The 22,881-nt window shown below is 31.0% G+C and overlaps 1 protein-coding gene across 3 annotated transcripts in view; it reads left to right on the top strand.

The window, feature by feature from the left end:
* LOC111682905 (putative cysteine proteinase CG12163) overlaps positions 1–22,881 on the top strand; it is a 51,413-nt gene extending 28,532 nt beyond the window's left edge. Inside the window, exons 2-9 of one of the 3 annotated variants that reach the window (XM_023444901.2) lie at positions 69–460; positions 560–1,010; positions 18,812–18,960; positions 19,022–19,410; positions 19,481–19,656; positions 19,722–19,894; positions 21,762–21,940; positions 22,007–22,881. In XM_023444901.2, coding sequence (XP_023300669.2) covers positions 69–460; positions 560–1,010; positions 18,812–18,960; positions 19,022–19,410; positions 19,481–19,656; positions 19,722–19,894; positions 21,762–21,940; positions 22,007–22,275 — 2,178 coding nt within the window. In that variant the 3' untranslated portion in view covers positions 22,276–22,881. Of the gene's footprint in view, positions 1–68; positions 1,011–18,811; positions 18,961–19,021; positions 19,411–19,480; positions 19,657–19,721; positions 19,895–21,761; positions 21,941–22,006 lie in introns of all 3 variants that reach the window. The other 2 variants (XM_023444900.2, XM_023444902.2) reach the window with 2 other exon arrangements.

Raw genomic sequence — 22,881 nt, 5'->3', positions numbered from 1 at the left:
GCCGCTACTCAACGCTTGTAACTAATGGAACATTTTCACATCAATGCGTGTGTGTGTTGTGACAACAGCCAGAGGAGGAAACTCAAACGATAGAACCTGTAACAGAGGTACCCATTAAATATGTGCATGTACTGAATCCCGGTGAACGCGAGTATCTCTCCCCCAATTTAATCGGTGTACAAAACATTGCAATGACATTCTTGCCACTTTCCATGAATTTCATCAACATAATCGATGCTTTTAGAGAGATTGTTAATGGGGTGCGCTATGAAATTGTACTGAATGCTGTCAACACTGAGGACAATAATGCCGACATTATCTGTCGTTTGGTTATATTGGAAAAACCATGGCTACGCACCGAATGGGGTGACAAAGTACGCGAATTGCAACATTCCAATTGTACAGCAGAGGCTCTTGGTGATAGCACTACTCCTCTGCCAGCCAGTGACATCAATGATAAGTATGTTAAAAGTACGGTTTTTAATGGAGGTTCTCGTAATGAAATCTCCGCTGATGAAATGAAACGTTTAGAAGATCAAATATTCTCTTCTGCCATTAGTTACAAACGTATGCCCTCGAATAAGTTTATAACACCAACCACAAGTACAAGTACCACCACTAGCACCACAGAGAAATCAATTGTAGAAGACCAAGAACAACAAGAGAAGGAGGAGGAGGTAGTCGAAACCACTACCACCATCGAAACCATAGCAACCGATAACATTGACAATAATGACCAAGAGGGTGATGAATCGAACTCATACCCGGCAACTACAGAACAAACCACAATAGTAGACGACAATGACCAGTTGGCAGTGGACACAAATCCCACTGAATTGCCTCAATATCAAATAACTTCATCATCGACCACAGCTGTACCTGAGCTAAGTGCCGATGAAATGAAATGGTTGGATGACATTTTCTCAGTTGGTGCATTAAACTTTGAAAATACTTTAGGTTCGGTGGCATCCGGTGATACAAGCTATGATAATCTACAGCAACAGGAGCAGGTAACCTTTTTTAACATTTTCTTGTTTTCTTTTATATTTTCTATAAAAACACCATCATCATTATCTTCTCATCATTATCGTTATTTAGGTAGTATCATAATCATTGATATTATCATCCGTCCCCCTCCCCATACGGCAAGTAGCTGCAGCAGCAGTACCATTAAAGTCATTATCACTGTTATTGTTATTAGTGTTTTAGTTGTTGTTGGTGTTCTTGTTGCTGCCGCCGCTTTTTGTTTTGTTATTTTGTTTGTTTTGCAAATTTCTCATAAACTACTCCCGTGTTGCTCATTATTATTTGTTGTTTAAATAATGAAGACACCAACAACAACAACAATACTAAGGAAAATGATAAACAAATGTTAGACATTTTGTTTTTTGATACACAAGTGTACCTTAACGCAGCAGCATCATCAGGGTTGGATTTTTATTGTATTTTAAAATAGTCTAGGAGCTAGTACACAGACTAGTCCAGAAACTAGTTCATAGGTTAGTCTATAGACTACGGCATAGACTAGACACTAGACTAGTCCATAGCCTAATCCATACACTGTCTATAGTTATGTCCACAGATTAGTGGATAGACTATTCACTAGAGCAGTCAACGGACTATTTTTAGACCTGTCAATAGATTAGTAGAGTGTCTAGTCTAGACCAGTATATATATTAGACCATAGACTAGTACATAGGAAAGATCATAGCCTAGTCGATAGACTAGTCCATAAGCAAGACCATATACTTTTTGGTAGACTGGGCCATTTACTTTCCGTAGATTAGTTCGTAGACTCTACATAGACTTGTTCAGAGTCTAGTCCATAGACTTGTTACGGGCTAGCCTAGAGTCTAATCCATATACTAATCCACAGTCTCCGACATAGATTATTCTAGAGTCTAGTTTAAAGACTTGTTCATAGTCTAGTCCAGAAACTAGTCCAGAGACTACTCCATGGACTAGTCCAAAGACTTGACAATAATCTGGCCAATTTGCTAGTATAGAGTGTAGTCCATAAACTAGTAAATAAACTACTCCATGTTCTAGTCCATATACAAGACCATAGAGGTGTCCATAGGGCTCTCCTAAACTAATCCCCTTGACCAGTACATAGACATTTAAATAGGTCGGTCCAAAGAATAGTAAATAGACCGGTCCATAGAATTGTCAATAGAATAGTCTATAGACTAGTTCATAGACTACTACATGACTAGACAGGATACTAGCCAATAGACCGGTTCCCAGAGAAGAAAAAAAGGAATATTTTGTTCTGTATAAAGTCATCAATTTTCCATACCTGATCAACACTCACTCCACTCTTCTAAGTACATTAAGGGGAATTTGTCTTTCTTAATAATTGTTAGTGTTTCTGTGTTTATAGTTTTGTCAGTCTGTTTGATTTTTCTACACTCATTTCCCCCATCCACCTCCAATAGTAGAAGCAAACTCACTCACTCACTAATTCATTGAAGTCACTCACATGAAAACATTCATTTATACGTTCACATTTATTCTTTTCATTTATTATTTCATTCGTTCGTTCGTTTATTCAGTGTTTAATTACGAAATTACTTGGGAAAACGTGTTGGTATCCATAAAGAAATTGTTATTATTGTTATAGCCGGTAATGTTGTTGCTGTTGTTGATGTGCTTGTGTACATTTGTGTTGATGCTGTGTTGTTCATTTTGTCATTTTACATTAGACGTGTGTTGTTTTCTCAATTTAAAATTCACAAAAACAAAATTCATTGCTCTTTCTCTTGAATTTTGAGTTGAAAGAAGAAGAAAATTACTTTTATTTTTCAAACATTTAAATGTCATTGAATGATGATTTTTTATTTGTTTTTGAGCGGAAGTAATCCTTAGGAGTTGTTTTTAGCTTTTGAAATATTGCTCTTGGGACCGTTTGAGATTCGAAATGGAGCGATTAAGATTAATAGTTTCAAATTAGCGTTGGGGTTTGATATGTGATAAGAATAAAATATCTATCGGAGTTTTTACCGAAATATAATGACTTTGAAGCCATATGATGAATCCAACTTTTGTCTTTGTACAGATTCTGAACGATTCTGGGTCAATAATCCGTCTACTTTATAGCGTTTCCATTCTATTCCAGCGACTTTAGAAACCTCCCACAATCCACTCAACTTGATATTTGATATGACAACACACGTTTCCCCACATATTTTTGTGGTACATGCTTAACTAAAACTTAAAATCTAACAACCCCTTTTTTATAATTGTCTAATTGTTAATTTACATTATCCTAACGGTATTACAAACACCATTTAATAATTTGTTACTCTTCCTTCTTTATTACTTTAACAAAACTTTAGACATCAAATTAAAATAAATTTATTACAAAACTTTCACAGTTTTTAGTGATACTTCCCCTTGCAAGTTGAAAACGTAACAATTTAATTACTCTAATCCCCTTTTCTTAAATTCAATCATGTGCAATATAATCCCATAAAATTGTTGCCTTTATTTACTCGTTCTTCACATCTTTCCTGGGGTTGGAGGGGATAGGTGTTTTGCTACGGAAGATTGAAAAGCACAAAAACACAAGTGTCGTTGTCATCGGTAACAGAAGTAAAAGTTCTTGAAGATGAATGAGAATAAACAATATGATTTCTGTTACGATTTTTTTTAATTTGTTTTATAAATAAGTATAAGAATGATTTCAACTACGATTATTTTTACTTGTACATAAACACATGTACATATTTACGTATTTAGAACCCTGCAGTTTTGAATAGACAGATTTTATAGATAACTAACAAAAAACCACCTATTAGATAGTTAGAGAGATAGATAGATAGATAGATAGATAGATAGATAGATAGATAGATAGATAGATAGATAAATAGATAGATAGATAGATAGATAGATAGATAGATAGATAGATAGATAGATAGATAGATAGATAGATAGATAGATAGATAGATAGATAGATAGATAGATAGATAGATAGATAGATAGATAGATTAGATAGATAGATAGATAGATAGATAGATAGATAGATAGATAGATAGATAGATAGATAGATAGATAGATAGATAGATAGATAGATAGATAGATAGATAGATAGATAGATAGATAGATAGATAGATAGATAGATAGATAGATAGATAGATAGATAGATAGATAGATAGATAGATAGATAGATAGATAGATAGATAGATAGATAGATAGATAGATAGATAGATAGATAGATAGATAGATAGATAGATAGATAGATAGATAGATAGATAGATAGATAGATAGATAGATAGATAGATAGATAGATAGATAGATAGATAGATAGATAGATAGATAGATAGATAGATAGATAGATAGATAGATAGATAGATAGATAGATAGATAGATAGATAGATAGATAGATAGATAGATAGATAGATAGATAGATAGATAGATAGATAGATAGATAGATAGATAGATAGATAGATAGATAGATAGATAGATAGATAGATAGATAGATAGATAGATAGATAGATAGATAGATAGATAGATAGATAGATAGATAGATAGATAGATAGATAGATAGATAGATAGATAGATAGATAGATAGATAGATAGATAGATAGATAGATAGATAGATAGATAGATAGATAGATAGATAGATAGATAGATAGATAGATAGATAGATAGATAGATAGATAGATAGATAGATAGATAGATAGATAGATAGATAGATAGATAGATAGATAGATAGATAGATAGATAGATAGATAGATAGATAGATAGATAGATAGATAGATAGATAGATAGATAGATAGATAGATAGATAGATAGATAGATAGATAGATAGATAGATAGATAGATAGATAGATAGATAGATAGATAGATAGATAGATAGATAGATAGATAGATAGATAGATAGATAGATAGATAGATAGATAGATAGATAGATAGATAGATAGATAGATAGATAGATAGATAGATAGATAGATAGATAGATAGATAGATAGATAGATAGATAGATAGATAGATAGATAGATAGATAGATAGATAGATAGATAGATAGATAGATAGATAGATAGATAGATAGATAGATAGATAGATAGATAGATAAGATAGATAGATAGATAGATAGATAGATAGATAGATAGATAGATAGATAGATAGATAGATAGATAGATAGATAGATAGATAGATAGATAGATAGATAGATAGATAGATAGATAGATAGATAGATAGATAGATAGATAGATAGATAGATAGATAGATAGATAGATAGATAGATAGATAGATAGATAGATAGATAGATAGATAGATAGATAGATAGATAGATAGATAGATAGATAGATAGATAGATAGATAGATAGATAGATAGATAGATAGATAGATAGATAGATAGATAGATAGATAGATAGATAGATAGATAGATAGATAGATAGATAGATAGATAGATAGATAGATAGATAGATAGATAGATAGATAGATAGATAGATAGATAGATAGATAGATAGATAGATAGATAGATAGATAGATAGATAGATAGATAGATAGATAGATAGATAGATAGATAGATAGATAGATAGATAGATAGATAGATAGATAGATAGATAGATAGATAGATAGATAGATAGATAGATAGATAGATAGATTAGATAGATAGATAGATAGATAGATAGATTAGATAGATAGATAGATAGATAGATAGATAGATAGATAGATAGATAGATAGATAGATAGATAGATAGATAGATAGATAGATAGATAGATAGATAGATAGATAGATAGATAGATAGATAGATAGATAGATAGATAGATAGATAGATAGATAGATAGATAGATAGATAGAAGATAGATAGATAGATAGATAGATAGATAGATAGATAGATAGATAGATAGATAGATAGATAGATAGATAGATAGATAGATAGATAGATAGATAAATAGAAAGATAGATAGATAGATAGATAGATAGATAGATAGATAGATAGATAGATAGATAGATAGATAGATAGATAGATAGATAAGAATAGATAGATAGATAGATAGATAGATAGATAGATAGATAGATAGATAGATAGATAGATAGATAGATAGATAGATAGATAGATAGATAGATAGATAGATAGATAGATAGATAGATAGATAGATAGATAGATAGATATAGATAGATAGATAGATAGATAGATAGATAGATAGATAGATATATTAGATAGATAGATAGATAGATAGATAGATAGATAGATAGATAGATAGATAGATAGATAGATAGATAGATAGATAGATAGATAGATAGATAGATAGATAGATAGATAGATAGATAGATAGATAGATAGATAGATAGATAGATAGATAGATAGATAGATAGAGAGATAGTAGATAGATAGATAGATAGATAGATAGATAGATAGATAGATAGATAGATAGATAGATAGATAGATAGATAGATAGATAGATAGATAGATAGATAGATAGATAGATAGATAGATAGATAGATAGATAAATAAATAAATAAATAAATAAATAAATAAATAAATAAATAAATAAATAAATAAATAAATAAATAAATAAATAAATAAATAAATAAATAAATAAATAAATAAATAGAACTCCTTCTAAAAACTAGCTTGAACGTTTTTGGAACCACTTCTGTGATCTACAGAGTTTACAAAAAATACAACCTACACTTCAAAATCTGTAAGTGTGAAGAAGGTTACATGGTGTTTTACCCAAAATTTACATCATTCATTCATTCATTCATTCATTCATTCATCAGATGATGATGACTTTTTACCACCCTTGAAGAATAATCCATTTAAAAAGCATGAACAAAAACTTGTCATTTAGAAACTTTTGAAGTAGTAGTTAAGGACTCACTGCTGGTGTAAATAAAAACAAATAGGAAGAGAGTAGTAAGTAACGCACAAAAAAAAACAACAATATGTTACTACTTAACTGCTGATACTTTACACAATAATAAGTCATTTAAAGTTTGTGCTTGATGTTGTAACGTTTACAGTAATGATTCTGAATTTCACCAGAAATAGAGGTAAAGGAGCAGTTTTCCACCAGAAACTTAAGTTAAGGGCCGATGGATGCCAAAGTGTATTTCTTCGGATTTGATATATCAAAATGTTTCCCAGGGCTCTTTCATTTTCCGTTTATTTATTTTGCATATAGTATTCAAATTATCTTTTAATTAAATTTCCGTTTTGACATCCCTTAATACCAATGGTAGAGTATTACTTGAATATTCCTTATTGTTCATAAACTCGCACTATTTATGGTCCTTATGGATTTACAATATGTGTTGTAAGTAAAGGGTTTTCAAAAAAATAAAATACATTTTTAGTTTGATCGAAGGGCAGCAGAATTTTTACATGATTCGTTTAAATAGAATTTATACAAGTCCTGCGATGTCCAAGCAAAGAATGTTTTCAACGAATTCAAGAAGAATTTTGAAAGCCCTGAGTATCAATTCAACATTCTTGAGTTTTAGTAATCGAATTTCTACCTAAAAGCAATCCAGTCTTATAGAAGTGTTACCAGTACCTCAACTCTAATGAGATTTTAAAGTTCTGTTAATTTGTGGTCTGGCTATAGAACTTATCTTGTGTCTTAAGATCCGGTGGCCCTCATGACATTGTTTCCCAAGTTGTCTTATACTGGTTATTGCATAGGTCCATTTAGGGGCAAACCTTTTGAAATTAATGTTGATTAATGAAAGATCGTTGGACGGTGAAATTAATATTTCGTAATAAGTTTCCGGTGCTGTTACCGATGCCCACTTAGAAATGACTGTGGTCTGAATGTTAAGAATGTCACAATATCTGAATACGCAGAGGATGTATAGACCTAGTCTAATTTCAATGACTATAATGTAAAAGTTTTCTCTTGAAGTTGTCGGTTTAAAAAGAGTATATTATATCTTCTCTCGGACTTTAAAGTTCGATAAAGTTTGCTTCATTATGCTTCGGAGTTTGTTTTGTTCATAACAGCGATGTTTTGGCTTATTCATGGATATCATACTGTGATCTAGGAAATAAGCCTCTAGGAGCATAATAGAGTGCATTAATCGGTGAATCAAAAAAAAATGTATTACAATAACGCCAAGACGTGCGTCTCTTATCAAGCTAAATTTACCCCAGGGGAAGGATGGTGATTAATAGGCCTCTGAGATCATAAAAAGACTGGCTGTAATAGGAATGAATTATATTAAATAAAATCTTGCTATAAAATCGGTCAGTACTTCGGAATATTGCAGAAATATTGCAAACGGCTATATCCTTCCATAATCCACACCCACCAAAGCAGTTTTTAAAGGAACATGGACTGAAGCCCGGTATTCTTCTGAATGCTTCAAAGGCTATGAAGTATTAAATAGATCTGACATCTCTTTAACGATTATCCTAACAAATCGTTAATGTGAAATGTGTTAAATCTACTTTTGATGCGTGAGCAGCCGCTCAGTTTTGTATCGTTTGTTGTTGAGTATGTTCCTAAATAAGGATATTTTTACGCTTTCAAACTAGCAAAGTTCTCACAAATCTGGCGTTTCTTGAAATAGCCTAATCCACGTTAGACCCGCTTTTATTGGAATACCCTTTAAAAACCAACATATAGTGCAGCTTTTGTTTATGAAACTTTTATTGTTTGAAGATTATTTAAGAGATTTGTGTGCACACAGATACACATGCATATATGTGGAGGAGTACAATAAAACGAAATGTCAATATTTAAAGAAATAGTGTATGCTTTCCAAATCATTGACTAGGTTTTCAATAGCTGGATAAGATTTGTGTGTTGAATTACCATTATTTTAAAATTATTTTATAGTTTGAATGAAATTGAATTAATTCAAATTAGAAAAGATTTTATCAACCATAAATTGTGATACTTTTGTGGAAAGCAATGATTTTGAACAGGAGTTGATAAAGACTGGTATTACAAGATATTATTGAAAATAACTTTTCCATAAACTAACGTTTCAAAATGTTCAACTCAACTCTTTTTGACAGGGAATTTTCATAGTAATTGTGTTAATGTTCCATTTTCCTGAGTCTCACTAATTTGATCATTCAATGGGTAAATAAGATTATTTACGTTTACATAATAGATACATCTCCACCACTCCAGTTTTCCAACCACTATTAATTTCAACTCCATAGACAAAATTTTCAACGTCATATGAAAAATACTTGAGACTTTTATTTATTTTGAACTACTATTCATATTGGGGTCATTCATATTCTTCATGTCAAAGCATTTTTTTTGTTTTTGTTTTTGTTAATAACGAACAAAATGATGAAACTCTTGAAACAGTATGTTGGCCCAGTTGAATAAAACACATACGGTCGATTTGCTCTTTTTATGCATTTGGTTTCTTCATCATTGTTGTCATCATCAACACTGGCAACCACACTTCATCATCATCATGATCATCGTCAGCATAGCCATCCTATCGTCGTCATGTGTGTTCATTTGGGTGACATGTATTTCACATATGAAAATAAAATGAACTAAAGTAGAATAACTATAGTATTTTAACCATTCTATAAAATGGCTTTTCTTTTTTTTTCTATTTTGTTTTTGTGTCCTTTTGTGCAAATTATTTGTTGTTGTTGTTGTATGTTGTCTGTTGCCACATGCCAGTACATGTTTTCATGCATCTGTCTCTCTGGATTGGAAGGTTTTAAAACATTTAATGTGTGAGAGACTTTTTAAGTAATTCATTGCACAACAGTTTATTAAAGGTATTAATTCATTTTTGAATTAATTAAACAACTTAAAACTAGAAACCGTCTACCTTAGGATCTACAGTAAACCATAACTTGGTTGGATATTTAACGTTCACATATTTTACAACCGACAAGTTTCTAATTTGAATTTGATCTTATCTGAACTCGAATCTGAATTTCTCAATTCATATTACAGATGTTATAATAGAGGTAAGAAAAGCTTGTGTAGAACTATACAGAACTAATATCTTTAAAATTTTGCGAAAAAACGTTGCAGTTTTGTGAGTGCGTTTAGTGCTCACAAGTGTTTTTTATTCTCTCAGAATTCGTCTGCGTCTTAAGCCGGAGGTCCACACTACGCGTCAAAGCATTACGCGCTTTTGTGCTTGTAACTTTTCGGCATATAAATAAATTGATTCTACCTTTTTGACAAACGCATAGAATGCGAGAAAGCGTAGAACGCGTGCCGTGAACCTCCAGCTTTAATTGTGTGACGTTAGAGCTTCTATATGCGCAGATAGTTTTAATTATATTTGCCTGACGATGTATTCTTTTCAAAAACCTACTTAAATCGTGCGATTGTATTAGTTAAAGCCACTTCACACGATCACACTTTACGAGAGATAAAAGACGTATGATTAATATTTTTTGTGTTTACACGATTGCTATAAAATAATAACAAAGTAAGATGAAAACAGCTGTTTTACTTTTTTGGAATATTTACATAAAAATACATCCCTGATCTGATTGTTTTTTGAATCATTTCAAAAAATAAAGAGAGCCATACGTACGACTGTCAAATTTTTCATTCGTATTTTCTCTCAACGTGTAATGGCTTCAATATATACATATTTCATTTACAGCTTAATTACAATTGGAACCACAACCGCTGTCAACAATGTGATTTCATACACTTTGTATGGAGAGCAAAATATCGTCGTCTGGTTGGCAACGTTTCTGTTGTATTTTATTTTATTGGGTTTGTGCGCTGATGTTTGTAACGTACAATAATATTGGTCCTTTACCCACCGTATAACAATCGGCTCAGAATTATTTTCTGAATCGATAACAGGTCGCAATTTTGAAGAAAATTCAATGAAATTTGGCACTTAGCCCCCAAACAACCGAACCCCCTAATATGGATTTTAATTTCATAATTTTGTTTAATATATCTGAATCTCGACAAAAAGCTGCAAAACCAAGTTCTATTCTAGTATTGATGACCCTCAATAACTTTATAATTATAGGGCCTTATTTGACTCTAGCCTCTGTAAAAAGACCTCCCTCAAATTTTAATTTTAATGTCCACAGTTTTATTCAACAATAAATGTCTTAAATATATCTCAGGCAAGGTACAATTCAACTTAAATGTTTTATTATAAAAACTAAAAGCCGTCAGATCTTACAACGTTATCGTTACTGCCAACGTTGTAAGATCTATCAACCGTGTATACGTAGCATTATCCACATTTTACTTTTTGTAACAGGTGTGGGGTATTATTTGGTCGGCCTCGCCCGACTATAATTTCTTACTCGACTTTCGAATAATCGAAATTTTTGTCCAAGTCGATAACTCGACTATCGTCTGTCAAAAAAATTAGAAAGTCGAATTTGGAAATAAAAGTCGAAAAGTCAGAAAAAGTCAAAAAATGTTCCAAAAGTCGAAAATAGTCGAAAAGTCAAAAATAGTCGAAAATAGTTGAAAAGTCGATAATAGTTAAAAAAAAAGTAAGAAATATGTAAAAAATCGGAAAAGTTGAAAATAGTCGAAAAAAGTCGGAAGAAGTCGAAAAGACAAAAATAGTCGAAATGTCGAAAATAGTCAAAAAGTCAAATAGTCTAAAAGTCGACTTTTAACTAACTGAAAAAAGTCGAAAAGTCTAAAAATCGACTTTGCATAAAATGCAAAATGTTGAAAAGTCTAAAAGTCGACTTTTAACTAAATGCAAAAAATCGAAAGTCGACTTTTACCTAAATGCAAAAAGTCGAAAGTCGACTTTTTGTTTTAACTATGAAACCCTTCTAAAAATCTTGCAAATTCGAGAAAACTGGATTATTATAATGCGCATTTTTTGCCATGTGTCCTTCTGAAAAAAATTAAATACAGAAAATTCTTTCATTCTTTTAAATTGTAAGAGTGACAGCTGATAATACAATTAACAAAAGAGTTATAATTTAGAAAATAATTCATTCATTTTCATGACTGCAAATTGCAGTTAAATTTTTTAGTATTCCCTACAAACAATAATCATACGTCTATTTACGAGTTTGTAAAAAATGTCTTGCTTGAACATACACATGCTACAATCGGCAAAACATATTTTTATAGGTGACGACAGAGGTGAATTGGACAAGGGAGGTACTTGAACATGCTTTTACATGATAACCTGATTATTTTAATTAAAACAACCACATACAAACACAAGTAAAAAAATCCAGACGCCAGAGTTAAAGTAAAACCGAGACCTATAATAAGTTAAAGAAGAGAGAGGAAAAAAAAACGAAAAAGTCATCATGTCAAGCAATGATTTTTCATTACATTCATTTATTTTATTTTATGTAAAATGTTAAGTAAAGGAGTGAGAGAGTTTTAGTATGGATCTGGGTATTTTGTAGAAATGTAATTGTATGTATGTAATGTCTGTCTATTCTTCAACTAGAGAAATGTACAAAAGGGTACGTTTTATTTTATTTTATATGAATATTTTTTGCATTCATTTTGTCGTTGTTGTTAATTTACTGATTAAATTTTATTTAACATTTTTTGCCACCTTTAATCAAATACAACAAACACATACTCTTTTCATTTAATGTATTTGTATACAAATATTTATATATAAATGATAATGATGATAATAATGATGTTAAGTTTTTATGTAATAAAATCGTGAAATTATAAAAACGTAAATATTTATAAAATTAATGCGGTCGAATGGTGAGAGAGAGAAGAAGAGAAGGATCGTCATTAAAACTGTAATATATACTTTTATTTGGTGAAATAAATAACAATTACATAATTTCAAAAGGTTTGGAAGATAACTTCTATTGCATTATTTATTTTTGTATATCATTATTATTATTATTTGTTTATTGTTGTTTGTTTAGAAAATGCTAAATTTTGTGAAAAAAAATCATAATATGACTGCTCACGACTGTTTCGGTATCTTGAGAATGACAACTATTTATGAGTTTTTAATGTTTCAATTTAACCGCCTCCTCATCATTACCAACTGCTAATTTTTAAGTAACACTTGTTATGTTTTGAACCGAAAAGGGGAATGCAATGGACTCGATTACTACTAATTCTGTTTCTTGAGAAGAGTTTTATTCAGATTTTGAGCTTTTAAAGATGTGTTCAGATTCTAACTTTTTAGGATTGTTCAGATTTGTGACAGTTTTTATACCCTACACCATTTAAGTGGGGAGGGTATATTGGGTTTGTGCTGATGTTTGTAACGCACAATAATATTGGTCCTATACCCACCTTAAAGTATACCAATCGTCTCAGAATCATTTTCTGAGATTTAGCTACATATGTCCGTCCGTTCGTCTGTCCGTCCATGTAAACCTTGTAATCGAACTACAGGTCGCAATTTTGAAGATAATGATATTCTATTGCCCAAGGGACGAACCCTATTGAAAATGGTTAAGATCGGTTCATTATTTCGCCTAGCCCCCATACTTTATAATTATAGGCCATATTTGACCCTAGCCCCTATAAAAAGCCCCCATGAAAACTTTACATAAATATCCACAGTTTTACTAAAAACGGCTTATGTATATCTGAGGCAAAGTGCAACTCAACCTTAATGCTTTATTATTTTTATTGTAAAAGTTTATTTTCGAATGAATATAAATACAAAACATTTCTCAAATACAAAATTCAATACAAGGTTTTACAAAAAGGGTGTTAACTAAATCTTAACACAAATACATTATTAACATCAATACTTTCCCTTGTTAAGATAATTTGTTAACATTTGAAAGTCCCAAATTGCTTATTAAATATTTCAACATTGTTGCTTGTAGTGGTTTCGTCATCAAATCAGCTAGTTTGTCTTCAGTTGATATTCTTGTAACACAAATTTCATTTTCGGATACCTTTTCGCGAATAAAAAAAATGTTTCAACGCTATGTGTTCAGTGCGACGATGAAACTCTGGATTCTGAGCTAATCTTATTGCAGCGTTATTGTCCACTTGCAATACTGGGACGTCTATGTATCCAATTAACTCAGAATAGAGTCTTTTTAACCATATAATTTCTTTAGTAGCTTCAGTAGCAGCAACGATTTCAGCTTCTGTTGTAGAAGTTGCTACTATCGGTTGTCTTTGACTCATCCATGAAATTACAGCACCAGCGTATTTTATTATTATTCCTGATGTCGATCTACCAGTCTTTAAGCAGCCTCCAAAGTCAGCATCACTGTAGCATTCGAACTTTAAGTTATTGTCAGCCGTATAAGTAATACCATATTCTTTTGTACCAGCAATATATCTAAATACTCTTTTTACTCTAACAATATCTTCTTTTGAAGGATTATCTAAAGTTCTAGACAAGTATCCAATACTGTATGCAAGATCTGGTCTTGTACCAAGCATTAAATACATAATTCCTCCCACTGCTTGTCGATAGGGAAATTTAGATAAGTCCTCAGCTTTCCCTGTTTCGGAATCTTCTACTATTTTGGTCATTGGAGTTGATACTGGGGTGCAATCATCAAAATTGAACCTCTCAAGTATTTTCTTAACATAAGCTGTTTGAGATATTCGTATTGCACCATTTTCTTTCTTTATCTCCAAACCCGAAAAATAATTAGCTTCTTTAGATGTAATTTTAAATTCAGCTCGTAACTCTTGTAATAAATTTTTAACTTCAATTTTGTCTGTTCCTGCAACCAAACCGTCATCTACATATAATACTAAAATAAGTTTCTTTCCATTTTTTATTCTTATGAATAGACACGGATCAGCTTCACAAACGTTAAATCCAATTTTTAATAAATATTTCACTAATCTCTTGTTCCAGCAACGAGGAGCTTGTTTTAAACCATATAAACTTCATTTTAATTTACACACTCGTTTTGTACCACCGCTATAGCCCTCAGGTTGTTTCATAAATATTTCTTCTTCTAATTTTCCATAAAGAAAAGCTGTTGCGACATCAAATTGAAATAGATGCATATTATTACTAGCTGCTATACTCAATATTACACGTATTGTTGCTAATCTTGCTACTGGGCTAAACGTTTCTTTGTAATCTATACCTTCTCTCTGTGTAAATCCTTTTATAACTAATCTGGCTTTAAACTTCTCTATGGTACCATCTGGATTCATCTTTACTCGGAACACCCATCTTGACGGTAAAGCTTTTGCACCTTTTGGAAGATCTGCTAATTCCCATGTGTTGTTTTCTTTTAGGGAATTAATTTCAGAATCCATAGCTTTGATCCATTGTTTGCTTTCTTTGGCATTTATAGCTTCTTCATAGTTCATAGGAGTTTTAATTTTATTTATAAAATCTTGGATTTCCATAACAAAATCATCATATTTAGGATTTGATATCAAAGTACGATCTCTTAATCGTTTTGATAATATTAAATCAGAATTGTCATCATAGTCAGCATCTCTCGTACGTTTTCCTCTCAATCTTCTATCAGGAATAACTTCTTGAACATCATCATCTGATATAACAATTTCATCTAAATCATCCTCTAAAGCATCATCATAAAGTTCTTCATCACTATCTTGTTCTTCTTCTATTAATTCTTCATTTTGTTGATCTTCATCTAATTCATGTTGATCTTCATCTAATTCATGATCTTCATTGTCTTTATTATCTGCATTTTGACTTCTGTATTCTTCAAACTTAAACTTAACTTCATTATTTTCTTCAGTATCTAAATTTTTGTTGTTATCTTCTTTAGTATCTTGATCATCAGATACGCATGTTTTAATTTTCTCAATAAATTTGACATCTTTGGAAAGTATAACCTCTTGTTTCTCTTTGATGTAAACCCGATAACGCTCATCATCGTCATAACCAATGAGAAATCCTTTTGTAGCTTTAGCATCCATCTTCTTTCTCTTTTGTTTAGGTATATGAACATAACATTCGCATGATATGATTCTTAAATGATGCACTCTAGGTTTCGTTCCCATCCATTACTCATAAGGATATTTATTTTCTACTGATGACTTGCCAGTTCTGTTTAGTACATATATTGATAATCTTACTAATTCAGCCCATATAGCATCCGGAAACTTTGCTTCTGCATTGGAATATTTGAATGTACGAGCCATCTCAACAACTGTACGATTTTCTCTTTCACTAGCCCAATTCTGTTGTGGTGTATAGGGAGCTGTTAATCTTTGCATGACACCATTCTTCTTTAGAATTGACTTTATTTCATGGTTGTCAAACTCACCACCATTGTCGCTTAATAATTCTTTTATATGATGACCACGATTATTTGCTAACATCAGAACTTCTTCTAAGCAGTCTTTAACTTCAGACTTTTGTTTTACAACAAATCCAAAACGATACTTCGTATACGAATTTTTAAAAATCAACAGGTACTTCTTTTTAGAAAACGACTCACTAAATGGTCCACAGACATCAGCTGTCACGAGTTCACCGGGACTAGTAGCTTTATTTCTATGACCAAACGGCAATCGATGAGCTTTTCCATATATACACGGCTCACAAACAGTTTTATCATCTTTAATACTAATTCCCATTTCTAATTTAAGCATCTTCTGTATGTGTCGTCTGTCTTGGTGACCCCATCTTTCATGATAAAGTTGAAGTAAATCGGAATCTTGAACTTCATTAACTTCTTCCATACCATACTGCTTTATCGCTTTTATATTAGCTTTATAAAGTGTACCACCTACTGATTACATTTTATTCGTATACAGATGTAGGCCTCGCCCGACTATAACTTCCTACTTGTTTCGTATAAAATTTGTTCACAAGATTTTCTTCAGAAAACCGAAGTCTTCTGACAACTTTTTCTTTAGACTAGTTTTTCAGGTTTTCATAACTTTTTCTTTAAAAAAGTTCTTCATATTCTAAAAAAGTTGTAATAAAAAATTGTTTACAAAAATGGCTTCCTTTTAAAAAGATTTTCTGATTCCATAGAAAAGTTGTTTACGTTCTGACAAGTTTTCTTTGTTTTATAAAAGTTATTCAATTCGGGCAACTTATTCCTTATATAAGTTACAACGATTATAGAAACTTTTTTCTTAATAAAGCTGTTCCAATTCTGACATCTTTAATTTTAGAGAAATATCTACGATTCTGATAATTTTTTTCTAAATAAAGTTTCTCCGATTCTGACAACTTTTTCCCAGGAAAATTGCCTAAATTCTGACAACTTTTTTCTTAAAAAAGTTGCTCTGATTTAAAAATTTTTTCTTTAAGAAAATGAATCAGATTCCAACAACTTTATTCTTACAAAAGTTGCACGAATTCCGAGAACTTCTTTCTTAGAAAAGTTGCACTTATTCTGTGAACTTCTTCCTAAATAAAGTTGCTTTCAATCTGACAACTTCTTTCTTAATCAAGTTGCTCCGATTATAACAACTGTTTCTTTAGAAAAATTGCCCAAATTCTGACAACTGTTGCTCTGATTCTAAAATGTTTTTCTTTTAACAAATTACTCAGATTCTGATAACTTCTTTCTTAGAAAAGTTGTACTGATTCTATGAACTTCTTTCTTAATAAAGTTGCTCCGATTCTGACAAACTTTCTTTTTAGAGAAATTTCTTCGATTTTGACAACTTCTTTCTTAATTTCGTTGCCACGATTCTGACAATTGATTCTATAGATATATTGCCAAAATCCTGACAACTTCTTTCATGGAAAAGTTGCGCTAATTCTATTAATTTTTTTCTTAATAAAGTTGCTTCGAATCTGTCATCTATTATGTTAGAAAATATTGTTGACTCTGACAACTTCTCTTGCTCCGATTTTGACAACTGTTTTTTAGAAAAATCGCCGAAATTCTGACAATTCTGTTGCTCTGATTCTAATTTTTTTTCTTTTAGCAAATTACTCAGATTTTGACAAATTCTTTCTTAGAAAAGTTGTACTAATTCTGTGAACTTCTTTCTTAATAAAGTTGCTTCGATTTTGACAAATTACTTCGATTCTGCCAACTTCTTTCTTAAATAAGTTGCTCCGATTCTGACAACTGTTTCTTTAGATATATTGCCAAAATTCTGACAACTTCTTTCTTAATAAAGTTGCTACGATTCTGCCAACTTTTTCTTATCTAGATTCTGGCAACTTCTTTCTAAATAAAGTTGCTCGTATTCTGACAACCTTTTCTTTAGAAAAATTTAGAATCTGGCAGGTTATTTATAAAAATTTCTCTGATTTTGACAAGATCTTTGTTACAAAATATTCCTTAATTAAAAGAACTTTCTCTTCTCAAAAGTTGCTACCGTTTTGAAAGCTTTTAGTTAAGAAAAGTTGATCAGAAAATTGCTGACAACTTTTTTCTCTGACTCTCTAAGAAAAAGTTCTTCGATTCTGATAACTTCTATTTTAATAAAGCTTCTCCGATAGTGACAACTTTCTTAGAAAATTTGCATAGAATCTGACAACTTTCGTTTTTGGAGAATGTCTACGATTCGAACAATTTCTTAATATGAAATTTTTTTTCGATTTGGAAAACTTTTTCTTCTTAAAAGTTGCTACCATTTTGAAAACTTTAAATTTATAATAGTTAATCCGATTTTGAAAACTTGTTCATTTAGTAAAGTTTTACAAATTGTGACAAATTTTTCTTAAGAAATATACCTATATCACGTTCTGACAAGTTCTTTTTTAAGAAAAGTTTCTCAGATTTTGATAACTTTTCCTTTGGAGAATTTGCTTAGATTTTCATTTGTCCAATTCACAATTGGTGTTGTATGGCTGTATCGTAGTATGTCGTAATTTTTTCATTTTCGATTTGTTTTTGTTTCAAAAATTTTATATGGAATTTTTTTATGACATACAACCTTACAACAATACAACATCAATTGTGAATTAAACAATTTTTCCTAGAATTTCTTTAAAACCATTTCTTAATAATTATATAAATATTATTTTTTTCTAATATAGATCGAAGAAGAACCATTTGTACGCAGAATTAAACGTAGTGAAGGTAACGCTATCGTAGGAGGAGTAGAGAAATTCAGTAATGAAGATGCCGAAAAAGAATTGCAAAACTCATTAAGTAAACTAGCCAGTGGTGAAGGTCCCACCTACAAGTGAGTATTACAAGTTTTTTTTCGTTATCATCTACCTAAAACCTCTTCTATACTTTCATAGAGTTTCAAAAGTTCATGCTGCCACCAAACAGACAGTTGCTGGTACTTTAACTAAAATCGATTGTGATCTAATTGATGCCGATGGCAAAGAGGAAAGATGTGAGGTGCAAATATGGTCCCGCGCTTGGTTAAAGGATGGTAATGAGGTTACCATTAATTGTCCCAATAAAGAGTTAGTGAAAAAACGTCACAGCCGTTCTGTAGAATATGCCGAAAAGAAATCACACAAAAAACAAAATCATCACAGTTTAAATAAAGTAGAACATTTATTCGCAAAATTCCAAATTAAATATAATCGTCGTTATCACACCTCCATGGAGAGACAAATGCGTATGCGTATATTTAAGCAGAATTTGGAAATGATTAGACAGTTGAATGAAAACGAAATGGGTAAAGAAAGGAGATACGTTTAAGTTTTTTTAACATAAAATTTACTATATTTAATTTTTTGCAATTACAGGCAGTGCCAAATATGGCATTACAGAATTTGCCGATTTGACTAGCACTGAATACAAGCAACGTACTGGTTTGTGGCAAAGAGATCCCGTTAAAGCCGCTTCCACTCCTAAGGCTACCATTCCTGATGTAGAGCTACCTAAAGAATTCGATTGGCGTTCTAAGGGAGCTGTCTCACCGGTAATTTGTTTTTTTTAGTGATTTTCTTTATTTTCAACATTTTAAAATTAATTTCTCTTTTTAAGGTCAAAAATCAAGGCAACTGCGGTTCCTGCTGGGCTTTTAGTGTAACTGGTAATATTGAAGGTTTACATGCAGCTAAAACTGGTGTTTTAGAGGAATACTCTGAACAGGAATTATTAGATTGTGATACCTCGGATTCTGCTTGTAATGGTGGTTTACCTGATAATGCTTTTGAGTAAGTTTAGGGAATCATATTCAATTGATTTCGAAGTGAAGTTACTCGAAAAGTTGCTCAGTTTCTGATAGCACTTTAGAAAAGTTGTTCAGATTCTGAAAGCACTTTCCTTGGGAAAGTTGCTCAGAATCTAACAAGACCTTTTTTTTAGAAGAGTTTCAGATGTTGTTCAGATTAAGACAATATTTTCATAGGAAGAGTTATATAGATTGCGTCAACGTTTTCTTTAGAAAAATTGCCCAGATTATGACATTTTCTTTAGAAGAGTACGATTCTTACAGCAATCTTATTTAGAAAGTTACTTAGTTACAGACAACTTTTTCTTTAGAATTCATACTGCAACTCTTTTTTCTGTATAAAAGTTACTTACATTCAGGCAACTATTTTACTAGAAAAGTTGCTACTTTTTCATTAGAAAAGTTGCTCAGATTATGACAATATTTTCTTTAGAAGAGTATATACGTTTCTCACATGAATCTTCTATAGAAAGTTACTTAGTTTCTGACAACTTTTTCTTTAGAAGTCATACTGAAATTTCGGCAACTCTTCTTTCAAAAAGTTGCTGACAGCTTTTTCTTTTGAAAATTTTGATCCGATTTTCAAAACTGTTTCTTTATAAAAGACACTTACATTCAGGGAACTTTTTCATTGAAAACGTTGCTACGATGCTGACATTTCTGTATAAAAGTTACTTACATTTAGGCAACTTTTTTACTAGAAAAGTTGCTACAATTCTGATAACTTTTTCATTAGAAAAGTTGCCACGATTCAGCCAACTTTTTCAATAGAAAAGATGTTCAATTCTGACAACTTTTTCATTAGAAAAGTTGCCACGATTCAGACAATTGTTTCTGTTTAAAAGTAACTTACATTCAGGCAACTTTTTCGTTAGAAATGTTGCCACGATCAAGACAATTATTTCTGTTTAAAAGTAACTTACATTCAGACAACCTTTTTAATAGAATAGTTGCCACGATTCTGATAACTATTTCATTAGAAAAGTTGCCACGATTCAGCCAACTTTTTCAACAGAAAAGTTGTTACGATTCTGACAACTTTTTCATTAGAAAAGTTGCCATGATTCAGGCGACTTTTTCATTAGAAATGTTGCCACGATCCAGACAATTGTTTCTGTTTAAAAGTAACTTACATTCAGCAACCTTTTTAATAGAATAGTTGCCACGATTCTGATAACTACTTCATTAGAAAAGTTGCCACGATTCAGCCAACTTTTTTAATAGAAAAGTTGTTACGATTCTGACAGGCGACTTTTTCATTAGAAATGTTGCCACGATCCAGACAATTGTTTCTGTTTAAAAGTAACTTACATTCAGGAAACCTTTTTAATAGAAAAGTTGCGACGATTCTGATAACTTTTTCATTAGAAAAGTTGCCACGATTCAGCCAACTTTTTCAATAGAAAAGTTGTTACGATTCTGACAACTTTTTCATTAGAAAAGTTGCCATAATTCAGGCAACTTTTTCATTAGAAAAGTTGCTACGATTCTGACAACTTTCTCTTTAGAACAATGTTTTAAACTCTGACAGGTTTTTCTGATTCTAACAAGTTTTTCTTTAGAAAATTGCTCAGATTCTAACAACTTAAAAAAGAGTTGTTTAAATTCTATGAACTTTATCTTTTAAAAAATGAACAGATTCTGAAAATTTTTTGATAAAAAAACCGCTCAGATTGTGATAAATTATTTCTTTTTAATTCTTGAGTGCCTTTGAAGTGATTGAAGTTTCTATGAATTTTATCCTTGAAAAGCAATTTAACAAAATTCTGACAATTTTTTTGTTCAGAAAAATTGCTCAGATTGTGATAAATTGCTCATATTTTTACTTTTTCTTTTTTATAATATTTAAGTGCCATTGAAAAGATTGGAGGATTGGAATTGGAATCAGATTATCCTTATCATGCACGCAAGGAACAGTGCCACTTTAACAAAACCAAAATTCATGTTAAAGTTAAGGGTCATGTAGATTTGCCTAAAAATGAAACAGCTATGGCTCAATGGTTGATTGCCAATGGACCCATATCAATTGGTAAGGAGGTTTTTTGCTTTAAATCATTAATATTTCTATTAAAAAAAACCATTCTTCTCTCACTAGGTATTAATGCCAATGCCATGCAATTCTATCGTGGTGGTGTCTCACATCCCTGGAAAATGCTTTGTTCTAAGAAAAACCTTGATCATGGTGTTCTAATTGTTGGTTATGGTGTCTCTGAATATCCCTCGTTCAAGAAAACATTACCCTATTGGATTATCAAGAATTCATGGGGTAGTAAATGGGGTGAACAGGGTTATTATCGTGTTTATCGTGGCGATAATACTTGTGGTGTTACCGAGATGGCCAGTAGTGCTGTATTAGATATTTAAGATTAATGTTGGTAAAATGGAACGAACGCATTATATTTAAATACAAATTTTTTTTATGTAAAACGAAAGCTAAAACAAAACGACAAAAAAAACAAAACACCTATAATCCTCAAACATACGTATTTTTTTACAACAAAACAAACAACCACATTTCTTTGTACTAGTAATTTTTTTTATTGTGAAATTTTTTGTTTCAATGTTTTGTTCTGTTTGTGTTTTTGTTTTAATTATATACATTTTTCATATGTTAGTAATTAAATGACAACAACAATATTTAACGCCACAACAACAAAAAAGTCATAAATTGTGCAAAAAAAAAAACAACAAAATCTCATTATAATCATAATCCTCTTATATACAACAACAAAAAAAAGAAAAGCACAAACAAAAAAAATTAATCACCGTCATACATATACTTATGCTCAACAAACACACACACACTCATATTAACACTAATTATTAATTGCACACACTATATACTACATTTAATAACAATAACAACTACAAATTATTATAAACAAAAAAAATAAGGAATGTCATAAATGAATATAAAAAAGATATATAAACAAACAAAACAATTCAATAAATATTCATTAAACATTTTGA

The sequence above is a fragment of the Lucilia cuprina genome, chromosome 4 (genome assembly GCF_022045245.1).
Source record: "Lucilia cuprina isolate Lc7/37 chromosome 4, ASM2204524v1, whole genome shotgun sequence".
Lineage (NCBI taxonomy): Eukaryota > Metazoa > Arthropoda > Insecta > Diptera > Calliphoridae > Lucilia > Lucilia cuprina.
The sequence above is the reverse complement of the archived record's forward strand: the minus strand, read 5'-3'. Positions and strand labels throughout refer to the sequence as shown.